Source organism: Dromiciops gliroides, chromosome 5 (genome assembly GCF_019393635.1).
Source record: "Dromiciops gliroides isolate mDroGli1 chromosome 5, mDroGli1.pri, whole genome shotgun sequence".
Lineage (NCBI taxonomy): Eukaryota > Metazoa > Chordata > Mammalia > Microbiotheria > Microbiotheriidae > Dromiciops > Dromiciops gliroides.
This window is the reverse complement of record NC_057865.1, coordinates 42,828,194-42,849,981: the sequence shown is the minus strand read 5'-3', so window position 1 is coordinate 42,849,981 and position 21,788 is coordinate 42,828,194. Positions and strand designations below refer to the sequence as shown.

Below are 21,788 nucleotides of genomic sequence, written 5' to 3'. Positions count from 1 at the left end.
TACAAGTCACAGGAGAGCTGGAGATCGGAATGGCAATGTGAAGTCATCTCTGCTGGATGCACATCAGTGAAAGGAAAACACACAGAGCTCATGCTATGAGGCCATGATTTACTGACCACATGCACTCAGAGTGTGACCATTCTCCCAGGTGGCTGAGGTTGGGACCTAGGAAGGTAGACATCTGCTATTCAGAATGGAGCAAATATTCCAACTATACCTGTTCACCCAAAAGCCATGTCAATAAGTAATCATGAACGTGGGCTTGGTGACCGCCTCCTGAGATGTTATGGGTTTAGAAGAAAAGAGACAGCAGGAAAACTTCACTAATTTTGACTGGTTGAGAGGAATTCCAGCCTAAGTCTGGAAAATCTGACATATAACCTATTTAGAAAACCTCAAACTAGGGGAAACATTGGAATGAAAGCTATTTGAGGATATATTTTAATGAATAGCTAAGGATTTATACTCACTCAATTAGCTGCTCATAAATAAATGAATGTTTCTGAAGTTCTAACACTTGCTATTTAATAGCAATTTATGTTTGATTAAAAAAAACCGCCCAAACAACAGAAGAGAACAGAAGGAATTTCTGAGAGAACACAGATGAAGAGGACAGTTTTGTTACAATGTACCTTTTCAAATTTACTATACACTTTAACTTAAATTATGTAAGAGTTTCAGTTTCAGAAAATTCTATTCCCCCCACCCTCAAGCAATTTATATTTGTTTAGTGTTTTGTAGCTTGTAGAGCAATTTCATATATGTATGTATGTGTATGTATATATATATATATACACACTTTCATACACATATAAGTATATATACATATTTACATATTTATGTACAATTTTATTTGATCCTTGTCATAACCCGATAAGGTTGGCAAAGGAGGAAATAGGCTTAGAGATGTTAGTGACTTATCTGCGTTCACACAACAAGTGTTAGAGGCAGAATTTGAACCCAGGTTTCCTGACTCTTTAAAAAAAAATTAATAGTATTATTACAACAGATGTCTCTCCTAAATAGATTTAGAAAGCCTAAATAGTTTGTTAAATAGACTAAAGAATATTTCTGTAATCTCATTCACATTTACCCTCTTAGCTTCCTCACTCTTGAGTAGAGCAATGGTGGCAAGGATGTTACATTACAAGAGTATGAATTAAAAGGTGTTTTTTTTTAATGTTGAGTCCCATTACTTCTATGCCAATCTACCCTGTATCCTCACTTGGGGAAGAAGCCACTTGATTCTGTGGTTTAAAGGGTTCAACTACTGGGCTTAAAATCACTTAACCTCTCTGAGATTCAGTTTCCTCATCTATAAAATGGGTATACATCACAATTTTAGTATTAGAATTTTAGAATCCAAGGGACCATGCCCCACAGGCCTCTCCTGGAAGACCTACAAGGAGGGGGGAAGCCTACCTCCCATCTCCTGAGGCAGCCCATTCCCCCAGAGAATAACTGATAGGAAGCTTTTCCTGATATCAAATCTAATTTTGCTTCTTACAACTTCCACCCATTGCTGTTGGTTTTGCTCTCTGCAGCCCAACAGAACCAAAAAAACCACTTTTCTATGTGACATCTCTTTAAATACTTGATAACAGCCAAGGTATGCCCACCCCCCCAGTCTTCTTTTCCACAGGCTAATTACGTCCACTTCCGTAACCAATCAGTCTTCATGTGACATTGCCTGAAGGCCCAGTTGTCCCCCCCTTCCACACTCTGCAGCTTATCAATGTCCTTCTTAAACTATGGCTTGCAGAATTGAATCCAATACTTCTTCAGAAGTGGTCTGACTTGGGCAGAATTCTGAAGGATTATCACCTCCTGATTCCTGGAAGTCATGCTTCTCTCAAATAAGCCCTGAAACACAGGAGATTTTTTTGTGTCTAACACATCACACTGCTGCCACATACTGAGCTTGTGGTCCACTAAAACCCCAGATTTTTTTCCAAATTACTGCTTCTCCATCCCTCTCTCCTTTTCCCCTATTGAACTTGCAGTAATTGCCTCACAGAGTTGTTGTGAGACTTAAGATGTACATAAAGTGCTTTGCAAACTCTAAAGCACTCTATAAATGTCAGTAGCTACTGCTATTTTCCACATTAAAAGAGGGACTGTCCCCATTGGATAACAGCAATGGCAGATTTCCTAAAAAAAGCCCATGAATAAGCAATGATAAATGCTCACATTTATATAGGGATGGATTTTAGGGTCCACAAAGTGCTTTACATATAGTATTTCAGTTGACCCTCACAACAACTCTAGGAGGCAGGAGCTATTATTATCCCCAATTTATAGATGAGGAAACTGAAACTGAAGGTTAAGTGACTGCCCATATGGCTAATAAGTGTCTGAGGCAGAATTTGAACTCAGGTGTTCCTGACTCTGGGTCCATCCACTGAGCTATTTGGCGGCCTATTTTGTCCCTCTTAGTGAGAAGTCAGTCAAGGAGGTCATCGGAACTCAGTGTTTCATTGACATCATCCTTGTATCAGGACCATTTATGAATAGGTATGTTTTTCACCAATTGCTTTCAGTCCCACTCTAGGTCACTCTTCTGGGCACCACACCCATAATCAAATGACAATAATGGCTGACTTACCTATCTTCCTTGGGGTGAGAGACACACAGAACTGGAGATCTAGTTGTTTGCCATTCATTGGGCTGCAATTGGAAATGTTGACCCAGAAGTTGTGATGTAAGTCTCTGGGCTTGGGCAGCAGCTCATCATCTCGGCTGACAATCTCTTCGGCCTTTGACTTTTGCTCCTGAATGATCATGAAGGCCCGGCCTGTCTCACAGGATACGCCCATTCGTTCCTTGGAGAATGTCAGGCGGGCCACCTGATTGTTAGGCACTGATATGTTCCAAGACACGGAGGTTAGAGGGGGCAGGCCTCGATCCCAGTTAGGGGTCCTCAGGTAAACTTTGGTGGTGGAGTTTGGGGTCACAGTAAAAACGCCTTCATCTGCAGGAAAGAAGGGAGATCTAGCTGGGTAGTTTATTTTTTTTCTTTAGGCACACACTGGCAACAAGCAGTACTGAAGATATGGAAAAAGACTGGGTGGAGCCTGGGACCGAAATGGCTCTTGGGTTTTTTGAAAAGACATTTCAGTTTGTGAGGCCTGGAGCTAGCCCATCTTTCCAGGCTTACTGGACATCACTTCCCTTCCTATGCTCTATGATTCATTCATAGACAACACTCCATCCCCATGCCTTTGCACTGAATGTTTGCCTCATATGCTCTTTATGATCCCCTCATAGAGTTCCTCTTTCAGATCAAGCACCATCTTTGGCATGAAGCCCCTACCCCTTCCTGCCAATTGTTAGTGTCTCCCTCCCTCCCTAACTACCTTGTATATAGATTTGTGTTTATGTTAGGTATAGGTATAGGTATGGGTGTGGGCGTAGGTGTAGGTATGTGTGTATACACATACATATATATTTATGTTTGAACTTGTCTCCCCCATTAGAATGTGACAGGGATTGTTTTGTTTTTTGTACTCATATTCCCAGTGCCTACCATGATGCCTGCACACAGCAGGTGCATAATGGATATTTGTTGATTGATTCTCTCCAAAGCACAAAGCCCTTTATTGCTTTATTGACAGATGGCTCATTCATGATCATCATAGCCTTCTTTAGAAAAAGTTTTCTTTCTGATGTGTGTTTGTGTGCGTGTATGTGTGTGTATGCGCGCATGTGTGCATGTATATGGAAAGTAACTGTGATTTCATTGTACCTTAATGAAGACACTCCCTATACAAATATGGGTTAGCACCCACTCTGCAACTTACAATCTTAGTTGCCTAAGGCACAGAGAGAAAGCAATTGACCCAGGATCACACAGCCAGTATGTGTCAGAAGTGAGACTTGCACCCAGGACTTCCTGACTCCATGGCCAGCTCTTGATCACTACAACCTGGCCACCTCTCTCACATTTTAATCAGGAAATAACTTGCATTTTACTCTTCAAGAAAATTCCAGGTGCTGGAAAGAATTCAGCAATCAGAAGTTGGGAAGAGACCTTAAGCAAGATTCGCATGGAAGGATTTTCCATAGTTGTTTTGGGTGACCCCTTCTAATAATAATGGACCCTAATTGCCAGGAAATCCTTCCTTATGTTTTAAGGCCTACAGTTTTCCATGAGAAGTCAATGATGAAGCCAGGATTAGAAGCTGCTATGTATCCAGTTTTAGCCCAGCCCACTAAACCAACCCAATATCCCCATTTTGATCATCCACATGCTGTTTTTTTTTTTGTTTTGTTTTGTTTTTAGTGAGGCAATTGGGGTTAAGTGACTTGCCCAGGGTCACACAGCTAGTAAGTGTTAAGTGTCTGAGGCTGGATTTGAACTCAGGTACTCCTGACTCCAAGGCCAGTGCTCTATCCACTGCGCCACCTAGCTGCCCCCACATGCTGTTTTTTAAACAAAGGGTAAATGGTTGTTGTGTCTAAGGGGAGCCCAGAAAAGCATCTCACCTTTGAGAGAGTGTGTAAATGTCACCGTCATCCCCTGTTTGAAAGATTCTCTAGAGAACCCTGGCAAAAATGTTCTGAGGACCACAGAGATGTTTGTTTTCACCTGAATCTTCTCAATGGACCCCCCAGGGCAGAAGGAACCAAAATGGAGGTTCTGGCCTTGACTGGTACTGGATAGCACATAGCTGAACGTGGTCTCACAGTTTTTATCATGAGTGTGCTGCTGAAGCTTCTGGGCAGGGGTCATCTGGAGGCTGATTTTGTCCTTTGGAACTAGCAGCTTCCATGTATAGTCACGTAGCTGAACAGGCAGCTGGATGATGTCACTGGGGACAAGAAGATGGTAGCTCTTCCTGATACAGTATCCGATGTCTGTACAACCTACACAAATAAGGGGAGAACACCAATCAATCAGACAAGTGCTATGATAGGCATGGGGGATATAGAGTTTTAAAAAAGGGGGGGCAGCTAGGTGGCGCAGTGGACAAAGCACCAGCCCTGGATTCAGAAGGACCTGAGTTCAAATCCAGCCTCAGACACTTGACATGTAGTAGCTGTATGACCCTGGGCAAGTCATTTAACCCTCATTGCCCCACCAAAAAAGAAAAACAAAAACAAAAAAGAAAAAGAAAAAAGAAGTAATCTCTTTTCTCATGGATCTTATATTATATTGGGGAATATTAAATATTAACATTTTAATATGTTAAATATTAAATTGTTAATGTGTGAAATATTAAATAGACTAAAATTATTCAAAGATATTTTAGGGGGTGGTTTCCCCCTCTTCTGATATTAAAATCATAGGATAGAAGGAAAAATCACAAAGGAATTAAATACCAGGACTCAGGACAGTAAAATCTTGTAATATTTTTTCAGTCTTTGTGAGAAATTTGGATTTGAGTAATGATTCAGTCATTTACTGGCTGAATGTTACTTTGAACAAGTAAGTTAACATCTGTGGGTTCTAGTTTCTCCATCTTAAAATTAGGAGTTTGAACTAAGGTTTTGTCCAATTCAAGTCAGTGATTTGGCACATTTATTAATCACCTATTCTACACAAGGGAAAGAAAAATAAAAAATGACAGATGCTTCAATCAAGGTAACTTACAACCTAATAAGAGGAATGTGACAAGCCCAGAAATAAAAATGATGCCTGGAGGAATGTGATTAGGGTATAGGTAAGATCTTGACAAAATACAATAAGAAATGTGAAGAGGGTAGAAATAGGTTTTTCATGATTTCATGTGTATAATGGGTATCATATTTCTTGGCTTCTCATTGGGTACAGAGGGGGAGGAGGGAGAGAATTGGGAATTAAAAATAATTTTTAAAAAAAGATTAGAGAAATAGCAAATAAAAGCTACCTACATTGCAGTAGGTAGCTAACACTTTCATTTGGAAGTGTATAAGTAAATGGAAAAATAAAATCAGGCAATATCACTGGGAAAAAAAGATTAATACATACTTTCCGATAGAATAATGATCAAATGGTAAGAACAAAAAATATCAACCAGAAACAAAAACCAAAAAATTCCTCAAATACCTGACAATTTATAAAAGAAATACAAACTTTTTTATGTTTTTATTTTTGTGGGGCAATTGGGGTTAAGTGACTTGCCCAGGGTCACATAGCTAGTAAGCGTCAAGTGTCTGAGGCCGGATTTGAACTCAGGTTGTCCTGAATCCAGGGCTGGTGCTTTATCCATTGCGCCACCTAGCTGCCCCCAAAATACAAACTTTTAATAACTTCATAAAATAATATAAAAATCTTTTATATTCAAATAAATATAAAACAAAAGAACTTTAAGATACCATCTTGTACTCTATTATATTTGCAAAAATAACAAAAAATAATAACTCAGTATAGGCAGTGTTATGTGGAAACAGTCACTCCAATACATTGTTGATGGAACAATAGACTGGTACAAACATTTTGGAGAACAATATAGCGATAGCTAAGGCTCACAAAACTGATCACCCTTTTCGACCCAATGATTTGGTGTTTAGCCTAAAAATACCATGAGCATGCAAAAAGGATCTCTCTGTACCACAATACTCATAGCTGCACAAAAATATTAATTTTTTGTGTACTTTTAGTTGTAAAATTTGGGAAACAACCTATAAGCCAATAAACCAAAGAATATCTGAATAAACTACAGTATACGACTGTCAAAAAAAAAAGAAAGAAATGTTAAGAAGGAGAGATTGCTTTCATGTAGAGGTAGGAGGTGAAGGAAGGTGTAGATCAGGAGAGGTAATATCTGAGCTTTGGAAGATTCGAGAGCTGATGATGTAGAAGGTGTGGCCTACAGGCATAGGGTTCAATCTTTGTGAAAGTGCAAAGGTACAAGAAGAATGTCAGAACTCAAGTGCTGAAGCAGAGATGTCATGGTTACATCCCTCCTTTAGGGAGATCATGATGACAGTGGAATGAAGGGAATGGAGAACGGATACATCAGAGACAAGGAGTCCAGGCAAGAGCTAATGAAGTTTTTTTTGTTTGTTTTGTTTTTTGGGGTTTTTTTTGGTGAGGCAATTAGGGTTAAGTGACTTGCCCAGGGTCACACAGCTAGTGTTAAACGTCTGAGGCCGGATTCGAACTCAGGTATTCCTGAATCCAGGGCCGGTACTCTATCCACTGTGCCATCTAGCTGCCCCATGAAGTTTTCATCTAAGGGCAGGGGCCACAGGAGTAAAAATGAAGGGCCAGGTGGGTGAGACTTACGACTTGGAGAGACTCAACGAGCGATAAGACTTAGCTATTGGTTGAAAGTAGAGAGAGAGGGCATAGTCAAAGACGACATATAGTAGGCATTTAATAAATACCAGTTGATTGACCAATTAACTTAAGTTATAAAAAAGTCTGAGTGATTGAAAGGGATGGTAGTCCCATCACCAGAAATAGGATGGTTGGATGGAGGGATAATTTTAAGGAAAGAAGATGAGTTCAGTTTGAGACATGCTGAATTTGAGTGGGAGATCCAAGCAGAGGTGTCCACAAGGCAGTCGGAAATGGTGGGAGATTCTATCTTTAAAATTCTGTGATTCTGTTTTCTCAAAACTGCTTTTGGAAATTCATCAATTTCATTTCTCTAAGATAAAGATTCTTAACTCTTCTTATATATTGGGACCCCTCTGGCAGTCTGATAAAGCCTATGGACCTCTTCACAGAATGCTGTTTTTAAGTAATTGAAGGAAATAATTACATATCAGTTAGATGCTAGGGAAAATAAAGATGTATTTTTTCCTCATCCAATTTTATGGACCTTTTGAAATCTATCAGCCTGGCTCTAAGATCTCTCAAGTTCAGGGATTATGATTATTGGGGTCTGGCCATTCCATTACTTTGGGGGCCATCTAAAACATGAGATTAATTTTTTCCTGCCAGGATATATTATATATTAACTGCTCATTCATTATCTCTCAAGAATAAAACATTATGATGTCCATACCATCTCATTCATTGCATATGACCTAGGCAAGAATATGGGTGATGAGAGTGATCCTCCTTATACTAGGGGTCATTCTTCCCCTCACTCTATAGATATCTGACCCCCCCGGAGAGGTTGAAGTCACTCATCTGAGGTCACACAGTTAGCTACATGGGCAGAGAGCCTGAACAGGAATGCAGGTCACCTGTTGGGTGACTACTTTTTGAACACCACCATGTTGGAGAAATCTTAGAAGCAGCTGACCTCACCCCAGAGCTGCACAAAGGGGCCAGATCTGGCACACCAACTAGTGCTAAAGAGCATCATTCTTATTTATGGCAGATATAATAACTCCCCTCTTTCATTTATCCACAAGGATAAGTGTCCCTAACTCGGGTTCTGATGACAAATGCCGGTGAAGCAAGCAATCAGGGAAGGTTGTGGTGCCTCATCCAAGTGGGCCATTACTAAATCATGTAACCAGTGCACACAACTAGACGCAGGTTGATGTGTGGATCATTTGGGACTACATAAGGTGCCAGTCTCCAGTAATAGGGCAATCACTTGAAATGATGACTAGATAAGAATATGAGGAAACTTGACTAGAATTTCCAGGTCAGCTTCTAAGTGACCACAGGCAAGAATTGTAACCCTTCTCTCTGTCCACAGTCTCTTCTCTTTTCATTCTTCCTTTTGCCAGTTTTTTAGTTTTTATGTCAATCAATCTCTTCTTAAACTCCTATCCAATGTTGTTACTAGTATAAGGAAGAGTGGGATCTTATCTTCAGGTGTGTGTGTGTGTCTGAAGTGGGATGTGGTAACTTGCTTTCCTGAGGGCCACAATATTAATTCCATCATTTTATAGTGCTTTAATATTTGCAAAACATTTTATGTGCCAATCTCATTTGATCCTCATAACAATACTGTGTAGTAGTTGCTATTATGACCCTATTTTGCAGATGATGAAACTGAGGCTGAGTGGGTAAGTGATTTTCCCAGGGTCATATGATTAGGAAGTTTTTTTTTTTCCTTCGGGGCAATGAGGGTTAAGTGACTTGCCCAGAGTCACACAGCTAGTAAGTGTGAAGTGTCTGAGGCTGGATTTGAACTCAGATCCTCCCGAATCCAAGGCTGGTGTTTTATCCACTATGCCATCTAGCTGCCTTCAATTAGGAAGTTTCTGAAGCAGGATTTGAACTTGGGTATTTCTGAATTGAAGTCCAGCTCTCTATCAACTGCCTCATCTAGCTGTGTACAACTCCTCCCCATGTTCCTGAAAGTTCTCTAGGGGATGGATTACTCATGGTAGACCTGGCTTCTACCTCTCTTACTGCCAGTGCTCCCCTGATTCCCCCTTCCTGAACCCCAACCCTTACTGGTCTGGCTCAGGAAGAGTTCTGAGTGGTTATGGCTCTGCCTTTTATCCATAACATTTCATCTTTTTTTCACAAACTTCAATGAGGAGGGATACAAGTTCTCTGGTGATGAGTAAATAAATGGCTGTTGATTTGTTGACATCTGCAGTGTGGTGCCACAGAAAGATCGATGGATTTGGAGGAAGATGGGCTCGGTCCAAATTCCAGCTTTGCTGTTAACTATCTGTGTGACCTCTGAGGCTTCACTTTCCTCATCTGTGAAATGGGGACTAGAGGGGAAATGGACTAGATGATCTCTGTTGTTCCTTCTAGCACTATACCTGATGAGCCTCCTTATGCTTTTTGCCTTTCTTCGGGTGCCCAATGCCTTTCCTGGTGCCTGCACGTAGCAAACATTTAATAAATGTTCAGCACGTCATCCGTGCCTGGAATGCTCTTCCTCTGCACTGTCAACTCCCTTGAAGGCCTAGCTTAGCACCCATGCCCAACAAGAGGCTGCTCCTTACTCCCCTCACACATTGCTCTGTATTTTTTGATATATGCTTGAGTTGATTTCTCTGTGCACATGCTATTTCCCCATAGAAAGGGCAGTCAAACGTAAGCTCTTTGGGGCAAGGACTGTTTGATTTTCATCTTTGTTGGTCTAATGCTTGGTGCTTAATAAATGCCTTTCAATTCATTCTTTTTTTTTTTTTTTTTTTTTTTTTTTTTTTTTTTTTTTTTTTTTTTTTTTTTTTTGCGGGGCAATGGGGGTTAAGTGACTTGCCCAGGGTCACACAGCTAGTAAGTGTCAAGTGTCTGAGGCTGGATTTGAACTCAGGTACTCCTGAATCCAAGGCCGATGCTTTATCCACTGCGCCACCTAGCTGCCCCTCAATTCATTCTTTGTATCCAGATCCTTAGCATGGTACCTGCCATATAGTAGGTGCTTGATGAGTGTTTACTGAATTAAATCATTAAATTTAGAGCCTGTTGGGTCATCGTTTCTGGATAAATAATACTCTTCTTTCCTTCTTACCCCCTTTCCAGAAAACAAAAAGGGTGGTGGTGGGATGGGGCAGGTAGAGGGAAAAGAAAATGCAGAGAAACAAAACACTAGAGACTCAGAATCTACAGGGGTAAAGAGAAGGCCAGAGCACACCAAGAGCAAGAAAACAAGTCCTACTGATTGTTTTTTCCGCAAGGATCCACAGGCGGCTCATATCATCACAAAGGAAAGAAATCTCATATTTGTTGCCAGCTGTCAGGGTCAGGTTAGAGCTGCATCTTCGAGGCCCCTGGCAGATTAAGCAGGCAGGAACGAAGTGCCGGCTCATCTTCACTGGTCTTGGCTCAATGGTCAGCAACATGGCTCTTTCATTGCTTAAGTCAATTGTGTAGACCTTGTCTGAAAAAAAAGAGAGATGGGGGGGGGGGAGGGAGAACTATCAGTAGCAACCAAAGGAAATGATAAAACCGATAGCACAGTATAGTGGAGAATGTGCTGGATTTGGAGTTGGGAAGACCTGGCCTTGAATTCTGCTGTAGACACTAACTACCTTTGTGACCCTGGACAAGTTACTTCATTGCTCTAAGACCTGTTTTCCATACCTATAAAATAGAAAGAATAATAGATCTTATCTTAGGGTCACCCTCTCACATTCCATCCCATAACTGCTCTGTGCAAGGTTAGCCTTGGTATCATTGGTATCTTTCCAATTACATTAAAATCCAAGAGATGGAAAACTGGGAAGATCTATATAGCAGGGCAACCAGATTGATACTAAAACCTAGGGACAGGGGGTATTACTCCCTCACCTCACCCAGTGTTCCAACAGTATAGCACATGTGCTTTTGCAGACTCTAGGGCTGTACAATGATTGAGAATCTTACCGGCCACCATTTGGTTTCAAGATGGCACACAAAAAGAGATCAAATTTAAAGCATATTGTAATATGCTTTGTCATAGCATTAGGGAACCAAAATTTGGTCATTTTAGAGTCATTCTTTGTGTTCATATCAAGTGGTTGAGGTGAAATAGAGGTCTCACTTTGTTGAGTCAACTAACATGGACAGTGGAATCGTTTTAATTCTTTAGACGCTGGGGAATGCCAAGGGGACTTCAGCTATTTTGGTTAATGGATAAGCATTTGTTAAGTTATTATTATGTATCAGGCCTTGCGCTAAGTGCAGCACTGTTCAGTGGAAAGAGTGTAGGATTTGGAATTGGAGAGTCCAAGTTCTAATCCTGACTCTTCCATTTATTCTCTGTGTGATTTGGGGCAGTTAACTCATTAGGTCTCAGTCTCCTCAAGTATAAAATGAGGAGGTTGGACTAGGTGACCTTGAAGGGCCCTTCCATCTCCAAATCTATGGTCCTATGGCTTTGAACCCAGTGATAGGATTCAATGAATGTGTGGAGAAGTTTTTTGGATCATGCCGTTTTATACTAAAACACTAAATCAAGTCTGTGATACCAAATATAAGATAGGCTTAACCCAGGAATTCTTCACCTGCTTTTGCATCATGGACCCCTCTGGTAGTCTGATGAAGCCTATATATCCTTTCTCTGAATAGTGTTTTTAAATGTACAAAATAAAACATGTAGGGTTGAAAAGGAAATAAGTTACATTAAAATAGTGATCAAAATATAAGAAAAGAAAATTAAGTTCATGGACTCCAACTTAAGAACCCTGGATTTAATCTTAGGTTGACTTTTTTTGGGGGGGGGCAGGGCAATGAGGGTTAAGTGACTTGCCCAGGGTCACACAGCTAGTAAATATCAAGTTTCTGAGGCCAGATTTGAACTGAGGTCCTCCTGAATCCAGGGCCGGTGCTTTATCCACTGTGCCACCTAGCTGCCCCTCCGCTACTGTATTTTGTACATGATGATGCTACATAACCCTCCCATGAGTCTGTTCTCTCAGCTTTATTTTCTTGTGTAAATCTTTGTGAGAATGATCTACAGATGTATTGAGGACATCCTTAATGAAAATAATCAGAAAGCAAGAGGCAGGCTTTCACGTGATTTATCATTGCAGATTGCGTCTTTGTAGTCACTCAATTGGCAAAGGCCCAGAGAATACAAAGTCTTCCTATGTTTATTGTTTGGTTATTACAGAAGTGGCATTTGACTCCATTTCCTTATTTATAAAATGAAAGGGTTGGACTAGATGATCTCTGAGGATCCTCCCAGCTCTAGATACATAGTCCAGTGCCTAGGTACATGGTATTGTGGATAGAGAGCTGGGCTTAATATCAGGTAGTTCTGAGTTCAAAACCAACCTCAGACATTTACTAGCTGTGTGATCTTGGACAAGTCACTTAACTTCCATTTGCTGTAGTTTCTTCATCTGTAAAATGAGGGAGATGATAACAGTACTTACCTCTCAGGGTTGTTGTGAGAATTAAATGACATAATAAATTATTACTATCACAAATAATAATTATTAATACAATGTACTTAATAAAAGTGGTTTAAGTATAAATTATGGAACAAAAATAAAATGTAACTTAATAAAAGGGGGTGATGGTGATTTTCTCACCTTCCCCCCAAAGATCACAGATCTGAGGGGATCATTGAAACCATTCAACCCCCTTATTTAACAGAGGAAACAGTCCCAGAGACACATGGCCAGTATTTGTCTGAGACAGAATTAGAGCTCATGTCTTCCAGATTCCAAGACCAGCACGTTGACCACCAGAACATGCTGTCCTTCCTGTGTGTCTCATGCAATTGTTGAGATCAGAGGAGATTACCTTTTTTTTTTGTTTTTTTTTGTTTTGTTTTTTGTTTCTGTTTTTGTTTTTTTGCAGGGCAATGGGGGTTAAGTGACTTGTCTAGGGTCACACAGCTAGTAAGTGTCAAGTGTCTGAGGCTGGATTTGAACTCAGGTACTCCTGAATCCAGGGCCAGCACTTTAACCACTGCGCCATCTAGCTGCCTGGAGATTACTTTTTACATTTGACTACAGAGAGGTGTGCCTCACTATATGAGGAGTAAGAAAGCAAAGATGGATAGCTTGATTACTACACTGGTGCCGGAGCCTTTCAGCACCATGGCTAGATCCTATGGGAGTGAGATCATGGCAGAACAAGGATAGGAGTAGAATGGGTTAGGGGGGGCATGGATGTGCACTGAGAGGACAAAGACTTGTAACAATGACATTATGGATCCACAGGAGTATCAAAGTGACTCAGTCTTCCTTAGAACTCGAAAGTCTTTTAGAATGTCCAGATGAATTGGATCTGGGTTCAAATATAAACTCAGACACTTCCTAGTTAGGTGACCTTGAAAAGACAGGTAACCTCTCTCAACTTTAGTGTCCTCATTTGTAAAATGGAATTAATAATAGCATCCACTGAATTAAGCTGTTGTGGGGCTCAAATGAGAAAATGTATGAAATGCTAGCCTTCTATAAATATAAAGCCCTCAAAGCTATTATTATTAAAAAGCCACATGATGAGATATCAAGCAGCAGTTTACTCTAAAGAACAGGCAAAAGAGGGCCATGGCTGTTATTTCATCAATATGGAAAATTTCTGGTATAGGAACTCCCTCCATCAATACAGATCAGCAACTCATCTGTAATTTATAGTCTTAGAGAGACTGCCTGGGACACTGAGAGATTAAATGATCTGCCCAGGACCACACAATTGCTTTGTGTCAGAGGCAGGGTTTGAACCCAGGTCTTTTGGTCCCCAAATCTAGCCCTCTCTGCCTATTATGGCCTCCTGCCTCAGTGGAACATCTTTTAGAACACTCTTTTTCTAAAGAATAAAATGTTAAAGCATAGAACATAAAAATCTAAACCACCTCTGAGCTCTCAGAGCTAATTACATCATATAATAAGGCCAGACCCTCTGAACAACTTTGAAATTGCATTTTGTGTGGTGGTGGTGGGGTAGTAGGTTGTGTGGAGCTGAAATGCTTCTACGATGCAATGAAGGGCATGAGTGATTGTTCTGTGGTTGCCTAAGAGTCCCCAGACTTGAAGCTAGGCTATCTGAGGTTGCTCTCAGTGGAGCAGAGTGCATTATGGGGCATTTAACAACAGCATGACTTGGTAGGGTGATAAGCATAAAATGGAGTCCTTAACATTACCCAAGCACACTTTGGACAGCTTCAAGCACACAACACTCACTCACAGGTTCATAGCTGACCTACGACCTATTTCCAAGTGCCCCAGATCACATATTACTCATTCTAATGGGTGATGGGAGTTTCTCAACAATACTTAGGCTCACTTGGTTCACAGCTACCATGTATTTTCCAGGAAAACTTGAGGGAATTGAGGGGATTAGGGCAGTGAGTGGTTAATTGTGAGGATTGAGTGAACCACATTGGCTCCATCTTGTGATTCAATTCTGGAGCTAGCCCAATTCCCTTTCTATTTAATTATGGGTCTGGTCCAAATTCTGTCTTGTGAGAAAACTTTATTCAATTATAGAAATTGGGAGAAAACGTGATTTCCTAGTTTAAACCTGGCCCTGCATGATTGGAAGGTGGACATCTTTACCTGCTGCTTAGAGACCCTTAACTAAGGACCTCAGTTATGCTGACCAAAACCCCAGGCAGATCCAAAGATTGATGCAAGGAGTTTTCTCAGTTGTATATCTCAAGCAACCTACATGTCTTATCTGAAAATTGGCCCTGTGCTGATCAATCAGTTATCGTTTTCACTGTTCACAGACACTTGGGGGAAGTGGGATACAAAAGTCAATCATACCCCTCCTGACCTGCTTGAAGGACAAAGGTCTCAGATCCCCTCTTCCTCCCCCCTCAGGATAAAGTCATATGGTTCAAAGAGCCCTGTTCTCAACAAGGGCCTCCTGAGTTGTAGCCATATAAGGAAAATAAGGTCTATTCTGAGTCATGCCTATATAAGGAAGAGGGATGGGAATACTGCATTCCAATTAGCTAGTTTTTGCATGTAGATTGTAACCCTTGAATAATCGGACCAATGATGAAAAAGGGGAGGGCCCATTTGCGCTAGGGTCTAGGGTCTAAAACAGGGCCTGCGAGCCCCTTTTCTTTGTACCCACTAGCTGCACACTAGGGTGCCTCCTTCTCATGAGAATGAAATAAAGCCTTTGTCACTTCACTGCTGAGTTCCTGATAATTATTGAGAAGAGGATGGATTTTTCCCTCACAGTTATTATGTGTGTGTGTGTATATCAGCTTACCTGCTGTCTAGGGGAGGGGGAGGGAGGGGAAGGAGGAGAAAAATCTGAAATTGGAAAGCTTATATAAACAAAAGTTGAGAACTATCTTTACATGTAACAGGAAAAAAATTACTTTAAAGAAAGAGAGGGAGTTCAAAAAACCAAATTAAGGAAGTTCATTCTATCCCCTATTGAAGAGTTTGACTTACAATAGTACTTAAACCAATATACTTAAGAGTAAAGCAATTTCCAACAACAACAACAACAAAGGTTTATTGAAAGATAGAAAGAGAAAGATTGAGAACAGAATTCCAACAGCCAGGCAATCCTATCTTTCCTCCATTTTCCTGTGAAGTCCTCTGGAGTCTCTCTCCCACCAGTGTTAAGTCAGGCACCAAAAAGAGACCCAGCTCTTCGTGCAGGCCCTCCTTCCTCCGTTCTGTCCCCTCCCAGAAAATGGGAGGCTCCTCAAGTTGATTGACTGGTAGCCTTGATAGACAGTACCCATGAGCAAATGTCATTTCCTGACGCCAAGGAAAAGCCGCCCTCCAAGGCATTTTCCTCATGGTAAGTCTCCAGTAGGTGGCGTCATTCCAATCATTACACTTATTAGCACATTAACAAATGTTGTTTTTAATCTATTACATATTGCAAGCAACAGAACCCGAATGTCTAATGTGTACATTCTGCTAATATTGCAGAACTAAGGACAGTCTTAAGATATGCTATTACAATTTCTATCTACTACAGCAAGATACCTTGTTACAACAAAAATCTTAGGAAATAAAAGACTGAATAAAATCTGTTACAGAAATACCCTACTCTTTTATCAGCTCCCCTCTCCCCGTCAAAATTATAAGCAGCTCTTTCCATCACAATTAACGGGAATTTGCTGAAAACACAATTTATGTCGCGTATCTCTTGGTCCACTGCCTGGCCATTCTGTCGTGTTCCTCTCTATCGGTCAAGTACTGCGCAGCAATGCTTCCCACTAAGGGATCAGTAGGATTGCAGTCACAGAGCAAGGAGCAGATGGAAAGAAGCACTTTAGAAATGGTGAGGGCCGGGCTCCAGTTATCCTTCAGAATATCCAGACAGATCACTCCTTGGCTACTGATGTTACAGTGATAAATTCTTGTGCGGAAGATAACCTCCGGAGGTTTGAACGGATATTCTGGTGTAAAATTAATGTCGACCAAAAAAACACCCCCTTCATACACTGATCCTGGAGGCCCCAAAATGGAACACCTCCATTCATATAAATTATCACCTTTGGGACCAGCTTGGCAGTTGAAAAGTGGGTCTAATGTGAGGTCGGCCAGTTCCTTCTGAATCCTGTGTCCGGCATAGTGGCGGACCCTCTGGAAGCCGAATGAGGAATGAGATGTCATTCTGCCGGCCGGGCGAGGCGGGCTGTGGCCAGGGGGACCCCCGATGTGGAGGCGGAGGGTGGTGGGCGTTGGCTGCCCCGAGCCCGGAGCCCCACAATACCTGCACGAGCGGCAGCAGCGGCGGTGGCGATGGCGGCAGGGGTGGTGGCGGCAGCGGCAGCGGCAGGAGCGGGGGCTGCGGCAGGGGCGGTGGCGGCAGCGGCAGGAGCAGCAGTGGCGATGGCGATGGCGATGGCGGCAGTGGCAGGAGTGGGGGCTGCGGCAGCGGCGGTGGTGCAGGAGCGGGGGTGGTGGCAGCGGCGATGGCGCAGGAGCGGCGTCAGCAGGGGTGGTGGCAACAGAGGCAAGAGCTGCGGCGGCGCGGCCCCACCCCCACCCCACCCCTGGCGCAAGCCTGAGCTCCCTCCCGCTCCAGGAGGAAGAGAAGTTGCGTAGGGGCGGGGCGGGGCTGCTGGTGACGGGCCCTCCCACACGCTGGGCTTTTCCCTTTCCATTCAGAGGAGGGATCGCGCATCCGAGGGTCTCGGCTCCCAGGTCCGCGGTTGACAGCGGGGGTTCTCCATGTTTTTTTTTTTAATTGAATAGAATTTTATTTTCCAAAATATATGTAAAAACAAATTTTAACATAATTTTTTTTTAGCGAGGCAATTGGGGTTAAGTGAGTTGCCCAGTGTCACACAGCTAGTAAGTGTTAAGTGTCTGAGGCCGGATTTGAACTCAGGTACTCCTGAATCCAGGGCCGGTGCTTTATCCACTGTGCCACCTAGCTGCCCCCAACATCGATTTTTTTTCCAGAAAAAAAGGAATTTATTTTTATTCAAGTAACTGCAAATAGGAAACCGGGGGGGGGGCCCTCACACCAGTCTGGGACCACCCCTTCCCCCATTTCAGCTGGACCTCCTTCCCATAACCCTCCCAATTTGAAGATTACCAAAGGAAGGACTGATAGAAGTGGGGGTGGGCAGCTCCCCTGGGGCCCACCTCCCCAACAATGTCACTTTTTTAGTAAACTAGGCCTGGTGTCCACTCATCTCCCCAAGCCCTCCTTGTGATGATTTGGGGAGGATGAGCAGGGTGGATGGGGAAGGGTTAGAGGGCAGGTGAACATGAGAACCAACAAAACTGCATGGCTGAGTGTCTGGAAGCCAGAATGCAAGAACAAAACCGTTTAAAAAAGAAAACCAACAAAATGTGTTCGGAGGTAGATTGTGAACGGAGGGAAGATGTAACCAGCTCCTAGGGGGAGGGGAATGGCATTCTGAAAGGATGGAGGGGGGTGGGGGGGGGCTGAGAAGGAAATATCCTTGCAAAACATGCATTCCAAAGGCAAAAATCATAGGCCCAGGAAGGCCAGCCCAGGATTGGGGGAAATTAATAGGATTGTCCAGTCCCCCTTCTCCCTAGATCTCCTGAGCAGCAAGGAAACATGAATCAGGCCCTCTCCCTTCCCCTTAGCTACTTCTCAATTCATACCCTACACCCTAGACTCCAGCCCAGCCCCATTCCAGTTTGATGCTCAGGAAATGCCAGAGTGTAGAGCAGACGGGGAAGGGGGGGGGGAAGGGTAGGTATTGGGCTCCCCCTTCTAACTCCCAGTAAAAAGTCTGCTCCCACCTCCACCCTTGGGACCAAGCTTGACTAGGTAGAAAGGTAGGAGAGGAGGGATAGTATGATATAGAATATCCCCAGACAGAAGTCGGTTGAAGCTGAGCTCTTAGGATCAAGATAGTCGGACATCTGTCCTTCCCTCTCAAACCCTTGAGTTGGGGTGGGCAAGGGGGAGGGAGATGGGAAAACAGGAACCCTGGTCCCATTTTCCAAGGGGCAGAGACAAAGAAACAGGTGTTGGCAGCTAAGTCAAAAGGTTAGCTCTGTCCAGGGAAGCAGGAATACAAAAGAAATCCCAATCCTGGGAAAGAGTGGGTGGGTCTATGGGTAGATAGATGGATGGATGTGGGAGGTGGGGGAAGAGGCAGAGCACCTCAACCACCTGCTGCCTGCTCCACCCTGCCCAGCACAATCCCACATGGAGTGGGTGGCCAGGATTAGTGTGAACATGTTCAATGTGTGAATGGGGAGGCATTTCCCTGGTAGAGCCGTTATTTCTCTCACCAGCAGAACCAGGAAGGACAGACTGAGGGAAAGGAAAGGTGGGGACAGAAAAGTGGAAATTTAAAGAAGATCAACATTTTTCTGTCTAGTCCCAGAAGGAAAGGGCCGCCGAGTCGTCGTCGTCGTCAATATCATCAAGGGGAATGAGGTAGCGCGATACAAGCAGACCTGGTCACTGCTCCTCCTCCGAAGACTCCTGGGATATCCCCTCTTCTTCTTCTTTCTCCAGCTTTTTGGGTCTACCTCTTGGTTTGCTCCCTGGTGCAGCGGTGGTTTTCCGGCCTTTTGCAGCCCCCTTGTTCTTACTCCCCTTCGGTGGGCCCCGAGGTCTCTTGGGAGTTGGTGCCTCACTGGGTTCCTTCGGAGGTTGTTTCCAGGGTCGGCCCCGCCCTCTCTTCTCAGACCCATCTTTCTCCTATTTGGAGGCCAGAGGCTGGCTGGACTTTGAACTAAATTCACTCATCTTCCCCCTTCTCTAATGAGAGGTGGTAAAGGGTAGGGGGGTGGGGTGCGGCAGCGGGCCGGCTTGGGTGCGTAGCTCCGCCGCCGCCGCCCCGCCGCGGCCCCGCCGCCGCCGCCGCCGCCGCCGCCGCCGCTGCTTGTTGCAAATGCGGATCTGTCTCCACGTGGTCCTGGTCTTGGGGGCTGAAGGCGCGTGGTCGAGTGTGGGGTCTGAGGGTGGAAGTGCGTTACTACGCACTGTTCGAAGAAGCCCTGGGCTTGTCCATCAATTTTTTTTTTTAAATTGTGTTCTAACTTCTCTTCCTCCTCCATTCCCACCCCCCACCCACTAGAACTCAAGCTAGGTTGTGAGAGAAAACAGAAAAACTCCAAAACTTCAGATGGAGGAATTGTCAAAGAGGAAAAAAAAAAGGTTTTTTAAAATGTGTTTGGATTTTAATCAGCATGCCTTTAAAAAGGTTGCATATGGTGGTCGCCCCCTAGCATATCTTCCATTTGAATCTTTACAAATTGACTTTATAAATTTACCAAAGGTTGGGCATTTGAAATACTGTCTGGTACTTATTGATAAATTAACAAGATGGGTGGAAACTTTTCCTGCTTCCAAAGCTGATGCAGTTTTTGTGGCTAAAATAATTGTGAGGGAAATTGTTCCCAGATATGGCCCTCCTGCTAAAATTGATTCTGATAAAGGTTCTCATTTTACTGATACAGTTCTTTCTCGAGTTTATGCAAATTTGGGAATTGAACCAAAATTTCATACTCCTTATCATCCTCAATCTTCTGGACAGGTAGAGCATGAATAAGGAAATTATTGGAAAATTATGCCAAGAAACTCATTTGAAATGGCCCAATGTACTTCCTCTAGCTTTGTTTCATTTAAGGAGTAGGCCCAGAGGAGATTGTCATATTTCTCCTTATGAGATGTTGTTTGGACATCTGTCCTTGAAGGCAAGACCATTTGAGCCTGTATATGCCTCTGAGAGGGACATATGGATATGACCCTCCACTGAGATGGAAAGTGCCCCCCCCCATTCGGCCTAGTGATCTGATCTCAAAGTCTTAAAGCCCCTTAAAGCCCCCTATTTCTCTCTCTCTCTGTTTTTTCTCTAGAGAGAGGCAATAACGGGAAGCTACTATCCCCCTTTCAAAATATAGGCATATCAACTTAAAAATTGCTTCATAGGGTCTGCACCGAGACATTATGTAGATATGATAAATTGTTGCTGAAACATGAAATTTTGCAAAATAACCTATGGCTGAACCCCTGAGGTTGGGGCACTCTGACCCAGGAGAGAGGGACTTATCACTGAACATCCCAGGAGAAGGATTTACTGCTGAACCCAATTACCGCATTTTTGCTCAAATCAGATGTCTGTAAAAAGTGATTTATTGCTGAACCCAATTACTGCATTTTTGCTCAAATTAGATATCTGTAAAAAGTATAAAAACTGCTTGATTTCTAATCCTGGTGTGTCACACCTCCTGGTTGTCCCAGTGAGTGTGGTACACCTTTCTTTCGAAAGAAATAAAATCACTGCTTCGGCCTCCTTTCTCCTCGAGTCTCTATTACAGGGGTCAGTGGGTGTACTTCCCATCCCACTCACCTCTATGTTGGGAGGCGATTTATCAATAGCTAACTATATAAGAGAATTACAGAGTAGGCTTAAGGAGTTGCAATCAGTTGGAGCTGTGATTCAATCTGGTCCTATTGATTTTTCTATACATGATTTTGTATGTATATATGTGACTATGTATATATTAAGAATTTACCCGTTTTAGTAGACTTCAACCACCTTGGGAAGGACATTTTCAAGTTCTTCTAACTACTCCTACTGCAATCAAGGTTGATCAAAAGGACTTGTGGATTCATTGTTCTCACATTAAGCCTGCTCCTTTCTCCTCCTGAAAATGGCCTCAAATTTCACTGATGCTGTTACTTTTAAAGATCTTGTTACCCTGTTAAATCAGGACTCAAGGTACTCTGTATATTTTTCTAAATATCTTTGGACTTCTTTACTTCTAACTGGATTGATTCTGTTCTTATGGTCCTCCATGTAGAAAGTGTTTTAGTCCTTCATTCTATGGAACTATTAATTCTCCTTGTTGTTCTCTTTGTCATTCCTCAGATGCTGAATGAACTTTAGAATTTTTAATTTTCTTGTAACTTTAGATTAACTTAAATCAATGTTCCCTTATTAACATAAGTTGTACCCATTAACATTATTATGTTTGTAAATTTTGCGCCTCAGTAGGGGAGTGCCCCCTCTGGAATTTTGCATCGCCCATAGAGGACTGCCCTCTATGCATTGAATTGTATCCATCTTTTAGATTGTTAATGATCCAAAAGACAAATTTTAGTATTTGTCTTTGGATCAAAGGAGGGA

General features: G+C 42.7%; 2 protein-coding genes and 1 pseudogene across 2 annotated transcripts in view; all 3 read right to left on the bottom strand.

Moving 5' to 3' along the window:
- Nucleotides 1–21,788, bottom strand: part of CDCP1 (CUB domain containing protein 1) — a 63,229-nt gene that overhangs the window by 14,276 nt on the left and 27,165 nt on the right. The window contains exons 5-7 of the mRNA XM_043967495.1: nucleotides 10,458–10,679; nucleotides 4,486–4,866; nucleotides 2,606–2,971 (exon numbers count right to left, since the gene is read on the bottom strand). Coding sequence (XP_043823430.1) covers nucleotides 2,606–2,971; nucleotides 4,486–4,866; nucleotides 10,458–10,679 — 969 coding nt within the window. The remainder of the gene's footprint in view (nucleotides 1–2,605; nucleotides 2,972–4,485; nucleotides 4,867–10,457; nucleotides 10,680–21,788) is intronic.
- On the bottom strand, nucleotides 15,683–17,167 carry LOC122729455 (ubiquitin-conjugating enzyme E2 E1-like). The gene has a single exon (XM_043968348.1). The coding sequence runs from the start codon at nucleotides 16,825–16,827 to the stop codon at nucleotides 16,342–16,344; it is 486 nt and encodes a 161-aa protein (XP_043824283.1). The 5' UTR covers nucleotides 16,828–17,167; the 3' UTR covers nucleotides 15,683–16,341.
- LOC122729456 lies at nucleotides 18,720–19,402 on the bottom strand (annotated as a pseudogene).